This window comes from Temnothorax americanus, unplaced genomic scaffold (genome assembly GCF_048541705.1).
Source record: "Temnothorax americanus isolate GAGA-0224 unplaced genomic scaffold, ASM4854170v1 Scaffold31, whole genome shotgun sequence".
Taxonomy (NCBI): Eukaryota; Metazoa; Arthropoda; class Insecta; order Hymenoptera; family Formicidae; genus Temnothorax; species Temnothorax americanus.
In genome coordinates, this window is record NW_027509453.1 from 1,445,299 (window position 1) to 1,454,727 (window position 9,429).

Genomic DNA, 9,429 nt, shown 5'->3' on the forward strand with positions numbered 1-9,429 from the left:
GGGACGTCACCCAACGTCACCCACGCGATCACGTGATAGACTCCTCCGCGTGTGTGTGTGTGTGTGGATTCGATTCTTTCATTTTCCATATAAATTCGTATTTATCCATATATCTGTATCGTAGAACTAAAAAATCGTGTCTACATTGTTATAAAAATTTGGAGGAAAAAAAACAGGGTTTAAATTTTTAAATAAGGAAATGACGTATTTTTTTAAGACACGATAAAAGTAGCGAAATGTTGACGTTGTTAATATTTTCTCAGTTTTCTAAGAATTTCTCATATTTTAGATTTATGAACAATTCTGAAAAAAAAACAAAAACATGTCAAACTTCTCAGATACTTTGAGAAATAATTAGATGAGGATTTTCGGAATATTTCAGTATCTACGCGTGTGAAAAATTCGAGTCTCAAAGCTGACTTTTTCCTCGTTATATACTCGTCAATCTTCGTTTTGAAATTCCCGCAAAACGGGAATCGGAGTCGGCCTGCTCGGCCTGCGAGATATCGGAGAGTCGAGAGTCGCGAGAGTCGCGAGAGTCGCGAGAGTCGCGACTCGCGACGGCGACCTCTCGACGGTCCAATTGGCTTCGATAATTGCAAATGGTCGTTTAATAACAGATGATTGAACGCGTACCGCGGCGCGCGGCGTGGCATTTATCTGTCAAAAGCGGTGGCGGCCGGCCGACGACCGACGAGCGTTGTGACGCGCCGGCGGCTGACGCGCGTTCGTTTGAGCGTTGAACCGGCGAGGCGCGGACCCCCGTTGTGGGCGACTCTCTCCGTTTTTTCCCGGCTCGGCGACGACCGCGACGGCGGGAGCGACGGGACCGACGACGACGACGACGACGACGCACGACGCACGGCGGCGGGAGCGAGAGAGCGACAGAGAGGGCGAGACGTGCGAGCGCGAGCGTGCGGTGCGGTGCGGGCGACCTTTGAAATACCCGACGACGCGTACGTTTGTTATTATGCGATCGCGGTTGACGCGCGCGGGTTGACGGCACGAGAAGGTAGACGAGTGGACGACGGGAAGGAAGCCGACGAGGGAAAGATGCGGAGCAGCGACGTTTTCTGCTATCTCATCGTGGCGAGTCTCGCCGTTCTGTCGACGCTCGGTCGCGCAGGTGAGTGCACACGTTGGATTTATTCTCGCGTATATATACACATATACATGGTGAAACGCCGGGAAACAGAGGAAGTGAGAGAAAAAGAGAGTGAGCGAAAGAGAGAGAGAGAGAGAGAGAGAGAGGGAAAAAAAGAGAGCGTCGTGCCAGGCCCGCTGCGCTGTCTGGCTGGTAAATTGAAGCCGGAGCGGCCGCGAAATTGGTCCGTCCGAGCGAGCCGCCGTAGTTACCCCAGCTTAGCTACAATGGTCTTCTTCCGCTCTTTCTCTCTCCCTCTCTGTCTTTCTTTCACCGTGCCTCGCCGTCGCCTCCGTCTCGGCTGCTCCTACGCGGAATCGACCCAGAACCCAGAATCCGCAACACGTGTGACGCTCTCTCTCTCTCTCCCGTACCCTCTCGTTTTCTTACGTTTCCGGCGGTTCTGTATCGAAAACCAAGCGTTTTTCCCGGCGAGAAACATCGATAGCCAACGTGTGTCTTATTATTTTTTATTATACACAATTACGCGTGGACGCGTCTTTAATGCGTTTCGCGGAATTGCAGGAAGTGATAAACGGCGATAATTTTGCAATAATCGGGCCTTACAATCTGTCGACGGTATACGCGCGACGTGATAAAAATGCAAGTTAATTGGCGCGACAACGCTGCCGAGGACAGAAAACGCGCGGACGAAATTTCCACGCTGAAAAAAGAAAATGTTAACTTGACTAAATGCGTTCAACGGATTACTATTTTTTTTTTTTTTTTTTTTTTTTTTTAATTGAAATATTTAAATATTTAAGTCATGTTAGATTTTATATGTCTCGTATAAGTATTTAATTTAAATACTTAAAGATTCTAATAAAAAAAAAAATAGTAATCAGTTGAACGCATTTAGTCGAGTTAACATTTTCTTTTCTCAGCGTGGAAATTTCGTCCGCGCGTTTTCTGTCCACGCAAAACAATTCGTCGAATTTCGCAGATAAATGTACACAGCACGAACGAATATCTCGCTTTGTTTGTATCGTTCTCCGCTGATCGAATATCGAATAGATATATACGTTTCGACCTCGACCTCCGTTGAAGCATCTTTCTTCGCATCGCCGCGCGCTCGCTGATTTATCGTCTATTGCACTTTTACGTTGCGTTCAGTTTTCAAGTCTATTATACGAGGACTCCGTGTTTTTTCCCCCCGATAATTACGACGTCGAAGCGTGCGCGAGGAACTCATTTGCGATAACATTACCGTCTTCTTAAGGATATGTTTTTTATCTCGCCACGCGTATTTTCGTATCTGTACGTCCATGTGCTCCCCCCATTTTTTTTTTTTTTTTATTGCATGACATAATCGTCGATAGCTTCGGGGTAGAAATCGGACCGTGACGCAATTAGTGCCGCGTCAGTTTATTATACGTCGATATTGAATTGCATGCTTTTTTCATTCCTAATTAATGTGTGCTGGATATTTTTATCTGCTCGTGTGCATTTTATGCCACGCAAATGACACGTATACAACGATACATTTATCTTGCGTTTCGTACCATCGTTTTTTCATGAAAATTTCTGCTTCTTGGCGAATTGGCTTTGTGCCTTTTTCGTTTCGTTCCTGATGCCAACGTTTTGTTGTTTTTTTTTTTTAGATTCCTCAGAGAAAAATATCACATTTTGAATACTCTGCACCTCTACGGTGTTAATCTATCTGAGCACCGTGACTTGTCGGTGACGAGGGTTCGTTTTTTATCTGGGAAAATTACATTTTTGTCAGGTAGAGATTTTCCGGAAACCTTCGACGGTTATTTATTGGTCACGTAATCGCACGGGTCTGTCGCGATCGGCTTCGTCGTCGATGTTTAAGGTTTAAGGGCCAAAGCACATAACATGACGTAGAGATATACGACGGTCGTAGTCCTCGACCTGACAGATCAGGATACGCGCCAAAGCTTGTGCGTTACTTACGTCCACGACTACGACTGTCATAATGTGCTTTGGCCCCAACATTGTTTCATCCGCCGTCTGTTTTTATCGATCGTATATATCTGTGTATCGGCCGTACTTATATATACCGTGCCGCGTCTCGAAAACGAGACGACTCGACGATGTTGCGAGCTCATGCACGCCGTTCCACATTACAACGAACGGCCTTTGTATTAATTTAAATAACCGGAAGGTTATATAAGCACGCGCTCGCGCGCGAAGAATTCGTCGAAAAGACAACCGACAGAACGGTATATACGTTCGCGAATATCGACGTTCCGCGCGCGTAGTTCAACATTCTCGGTGGGCGAGAAAACGCACGATTTCCTCCGCCTACTTTGCTCCTACTTTCATTACACGTTTGTTTATTTGACTTACACGTGTACCGCACGTGGCCGCCCGCGCGCCTTCGCCTACCGCAGCGCTTTTTCGTACGCCATAACGCGGAATAATATATACGGAGTGTTAATAACGAAATACCCTGCTGTATCCAATCGCGTACTCAAAATATGTTTAGGTGCCAGTCTCTCGATATATCAGCGTTTTACGTTTCTTTCGTATCTTCTTTTACCTTCTAATCAATTTTCTTAAAAGGATATTCCAGATATGCCTTAATAAGGTATGCTCCGGGAAATTCCAAGTGAAGACTTGAGTGTCTTACGCGAGTATTTTCATGGCTCGTATACATAATAAATGAGACGAGGCTGCGAGGGATACTGTTTTACACGCGCACGCGTGAAATCCTTCGGTGAATTCGCGTTTACGTGGCGAAACTCGGTCGGACGAAATTGGATAGTCGACGTGGAATTGAGCGAAGACACGCAAACAGTGTTCCTGTATAGCTTTCTTTTCGAGTGTTTTATGGATAACATTGTAACACGAGTTTTCACTCTGAGATTATTAAATCTGCATCGGGACTATCGGGAGCTGTTCTGTACTTTTTCTCGTATTTTTAGCATATCCCCTTTTTTTTGCCGTATACCGCCTACCGCCACCGTATCAATTATATTATTTGAAAGTCACGATATAGCGCGATAGCAATTACTCACGCAGGCGAGGTTTGCGGAATTGCATTTATTTCGCGTTGTTGTTATCAGAATATTTTGTTGATCGCGATGTTTTTCAATAATTCGAGATATTGGCAGCTGTCTCTCGTACCGAATGGAATATCGGCAAAATATTAGTTCCAATTTTCTCTTCTGCTAATTGGACAATGCACTTTTTACGTATCAATTAACGCGCAATGTTCTCATTTATTTTCTAAACTTTGATTCTGATAAGCATGTGAAGATTTTGTAACGAACGTATAGCTATATTCTCTGGACGCGGATAATTCGGAGCTGCTTCGATCTTAGATGATCGTTTGTTCGCGATGATTATCCCTTTCATTCTCTTCCGATATCACTTCGGATTCTGTGTTATCGAGGAGAAGAGATATTTACACAATCCACGTGTAATCCCAATCCGCGGTAGGAATGTCTCTTCGAATATAGAATTTCCTTTCGATTCTGGTACGATTTAACGGCGGATCGCCGCCCGCTGTGTGACTTCATGAAAGCGAGATGAACAGGACTCTTTGTTCACCCGTACGATCCGATTTTACGACGTTATCGCGGAAAAGTGATCCGCATTGTGTGCCGCGACTCAACGAGAATGCAATAAATGAATCGAATACGATATATCTCGAAACCCTGAAACCCCGTTGAAACTCGACACCAACGACGGCGAATCTGCCCGTCTCTGAATTACGTGATTATATTCAAACGCGCCTTGATGTAAATTGTGGCAGCATTGTTAAGTCGTATATTTACGGCCAGCGATACTAATCTTATTCGCGAAGGTAAAATCTTGATGTGCGAGAAATTTTTTTTTTTTTCAACATAAAATTTTCTTTAACGTTAATTTTTATTTCCGGCAATTTATGGAATGACGTGTACATTTCCACGCATTTTCACATCGATATTTCAACGAGAGAAATTACGTAGAATGACGTTATAGAAATAATGTAACACCAGTCATTTTAATAAAAACCAAGTCCCATAATACGCTTGATTCAACCTCAGTGCGGTTAACTCCCCGTATATGCTGTTGATAAAACGAATTCATCTCTATTAACTGATTCAGCCAATCACGCGTCACGCGGGCTCTCGATGGAGTTACGAAAATGCCATTCATCCTCGTGTCTCTTTGTGTCTTCTGCTCTGGATGAGATAATGAAACGTTGGCCGGTGATAACGAGACGGATAAGAAACGTAGCGCGTTCGATTAAGACTCACATGATGCGTGTATATACCTATGTATAATCATCGATTTATGCGTGTATGGTGTGCATGTCGCATTGTCTTGACAATTACATGGCTTATCTCTTCAAGATTGCACAGACAGTCTCGAACAAAGCTTTCGAATCAGCACGTAATCTCTTTATTCAATGCAAGATTTATCTATACATATAATATTTTATTGTGTTTTGGATGAATGTTCTTTTTAGATGGAATAATTATTAATCTTTTTAGAATGTCTCGGAGAGCGATCTGTATAATAACAAAATATGACTCATATTCTCTCTTTTTTTTTTATCTTTATTTGCTATCACAAAATTGCCACGTTTATATGATTGATTGGATTAAAATTTAAATGTTACCTCAATAATCATAATTTTTTTGTAGTATTTGAACATTGTTTTTGTTGTTTTGATGAATTGAGCTTGCGTTATTTTAGCAATATTACTTTATCAGCGAGTGAGCGAAGCAAATCTCATTATTATTCCAGCAGATAACGTTGGCAGCAAATATTTTTAGTTGACTAGATTAACATGTAGAAACATTCTTCGCTTTACATGCAGTTTTAAAATGACGACTCGTGTTTTTATTAATCATTATCTTTTTGCAACGTTTTTGTAGATTTCCCAGCGAATATTTATATTTCTCGAGCTGTTTTAAAATGTGTTGCCGATACCTCTGTGTTTTTATACTCGTATATCACAAAATATAATATTTATTCGAAATATTCGATAATAAATGCAATTGGTTTTTACGAAGTTTCGCAATTTCACATAAATGTTCTTTCTATACGTCTCGTGAAGAAGTATTCTATTTTTAGCTGTAACGTAAAGCGGAGATTTAGCTCGCGAGTTTACTGAATGCAAGTCGGAGGCAATGCCGCTAGACGTTGAATCGCTCGGGCGATTCATTCACTTTTAAAGTATTGATGGCGATTCTTTTCAGAGGGCGATGACGAACAACCGCACAGGCCGTGTAACGCTTCGGTACTCGTCGTGCAGTGCGGTAAGAATCAGAGGTGCCTTGAAACCAGCACCGGCCAGCAGTTCTGCGAGTGCCAACGAGATTTTTATTTTGCGAATGTTGGCGAATGTGTTAGGATTAAATCCACGGCGGAGACCGTCGACGTTACCACCGTCAGGCCAGAGCAGAGGTCCGAGTCAGGAGGTACGTACGTGCACACCGGGAAACGCAGTAATGCGCTGTTGAATGTTGTTTGTTTGCTCTTCAACATCAGGATCTTACGATGAAAAAAAAAATTAGGGACACCTGTTCTTCTAACTGCTAACAAATAGGGTTTTGATAACATTGTCACCTTTCGAAGATATATTTTAAAAAACATTTCACGGACAATATCCGAGTACAGTCGGCCTTACGCTCGTTTATGAGCGTCTTAACTCATGATTAGAGATAACCCCGTTTAACTTCTCTATTATTCATTCACTGATATGATTAGAAGCGACTGTGGAAGAATATGATCGATCCGTCGAAGCTAACAACTGGTGGTAGCTAACGCGAACGTTAGCGACTAAATTCTCAATCAATTTGATTTAGGTAGCTCCGTAGCCGCCGGTCTGCTGATACCCACCTTCCTCATAGTAGTCGGTGTACTGCTGTATTTCGGCGCGAGACGATACAAATGGCTACAACGATTTCGGCAGTATCGCCACAATCGTTACGGCAATGTCATAGTCACGAGAGACGATGACGACGACGACGATCCACCGATAGCGTAAAATGATAAATAAAATGTAAGGGAGAATTATAAAGATGCACAGACCGCGCGTGTACCAAACAATCGAACTTGAATATAGGTGCGATGTATGCTTGTCTGACGATAGAACGTATGTAGTACGAGGCTGTAGTGGACTTTGATGCGGGAATACACATATATATATATATATATATATATATATATATATATATACATTCGGTCAGCGATGCTTGTTTGATTCCTTTAGGAATCGTCACTACGTAATTGCGTGCGAGTATCAGCAGGAGAGCTATTGGGTGCACGAGAAGCGAAGAACGAAAATGAATTAAGAGGCCAAATGTAAAGATGCACTTGCGCGAGTAATTATGCTTTTATAATTAATTCGGAGATGGATTATCGATATGTCTCTCAATTGGACATATACGAGAGCGAAACAATACCATTAATGTAACAAAATTATATTAAAATTAGATACTTTTATTATATAACTTATATAATAAAATTATATAATTCTAATGATTATATAATTGTAATAATCATATATTTTTAGCTCCAAAAGATGGAATATTTTTTGGCATAATTTTTTATTCTCACTTTTTTTATTCATCGAGGACGTAAAAGCATTATTACTCTCACGCTAGTCGCCGAATCTATATTTATATGTGATGATTGTAAGGAATATAAGGCATAATGGACTATGTTTATGATAATTTTAAGCATTCACTGAGAGCATAATTTTTTTACATTGATATTAATAAGCTGGTCAGTAAATATTACTATTATTAATAAGTGTATAATAATCAGGTGATCGTTCTTTCATCACCATCCTCGCAGTAGCTGAAATTTAGGAAGATTATATTAAATGTTGTGTCATTATTGTGGATAAGAATAAGTCTATTATCTCTCTTTTACAATGATATTCGATGAAGTCATGTGATTAATATACTGAATTTATCTTCTTTTAAATTGTCTTAAATTACCTTTTTAATTCACTTTTTTATCTCTCTATAAGAAGTTATTAAATATATTTATCAAAGTTATTAAATACTTAAATTCAAGTATTTAATAATTATAAATATCTTTTGCGATTTACAGGCAGCATAATTTTTTCTATTAATCTTTCTCAATTATAGATATTTAAATTAATTTCTCATCCGGGATTTCTTCTTTGTGATTATTGCTTTCACTTGTGACAAATGCCAAATAAATCGAATCATTTTCATGAATCCAAATTAGTACTTATTTAAATTGCAAGAAATTTGGAAGCGGGTGCATACCAAAAAGATATTATGCTTTTTAATCTCTTTGATGTTTCTGTAACATAATAAAATCTGTAAATAATCTCTTCGCCATTTGGGCACTGCATACTCTTGCCAGCAACAAATTATTCCTATAATTTAACCTAATTGTGATTGGAAGATGTATTATCTATATCTATATATCATTTATGACGGACGCGGGCTTTGGCTCGTAAAAGATTAATAAAGTAAGCTTTCGAGAATTATACATATTATATAACGTATCCTATTCTTGTACTCTATCATTTTTGTACAGAATCTATGCATTAGAACCCGAAAAAATCGTAGCAACTATTCAGTGTATAGTAATGACTTTGATCGCCGTCTATAGATTTGATATTTTTATAGTTTGCGAGTACAAATCTAAAAAGTGGCGAGTGGTACTGGCGAATTACTATTGCATTAGTTTTAATACAGCGACAACTCACGTTCATTATATTGATCCAAAGTATGGCTAGTACTGTCTGCTTATTTGTTATTATGCCAGTGCATTGATTTGACTGAATATCCTGTTTATTGCAGCCACGTTTATACAAAAGTCGCAGCAGATATTTGTTGGATATTGAACATTTCTCGCTAGGAATGTGTTCGAATGTTTCCTTTTTTTCTATCGGAAAACTAGATATTTACAACGATTGCAATTTGTGTATGCGTGGCTCCGTTAAGTTTTCAATCATGTTTCTGTGATGTATTTTATGTATGACTGAATCTTTTTATTGTTGATCGATTGCATTTTTTCGGCACAATGAATGATCTAATTATGAAGTATTTTCAATGTAAATATTACATAATATTACAGATACCAATGTTCGATATACTTCTATTTTTTTTTATATAGGATGTTTTTGAAAAGTTTGACCAAACTTTTTATTTCTCTGATCTACAAAAATAAAAAATTTGGCATCGACGTATATTCGAAAAAGCTTTTATTCGAGTTACAGGCTTTCTAAGATATCTATTGATAATAAAAAAAAAATATTACTTTTGCAATTGATTCAAATTTAATAAAATTTGCAATAATGATTTTAATAACAAGTAAATTACAATTTTTTCAAAAAC

The 9,429-nt window shown here is 39.5% G+C and overlaps 1 protein-coding gene across 1 annotated transcript; it reads left to right on the top strand.

The window, feature by feature from the left end:
* The first annotated feature begins 610 nt into the window (after positions 1-610).
* LOC143901039 (uncharacterized) lies at positions 611-9,428 on the top strand. The gene is made up of 3 exons (XM_077412975.1): positions 611-1,126; positions 6,304-6,525; positions 6,913-9,428. The coding sequence occupies exons 1-3, from the start codon at positions 1,054-1,056 to the stop codon at positions 7,092-7,094; spliced, it is 477 nt and encodes a 158-aa protein (XP_077269101.1). The 5' UTR covers positions 611-1,053; the 3' UTR covers positions 7,095-9,428.
* The last annotated feature ends 1 nt before the right edge of the window (position 9,429 follows it).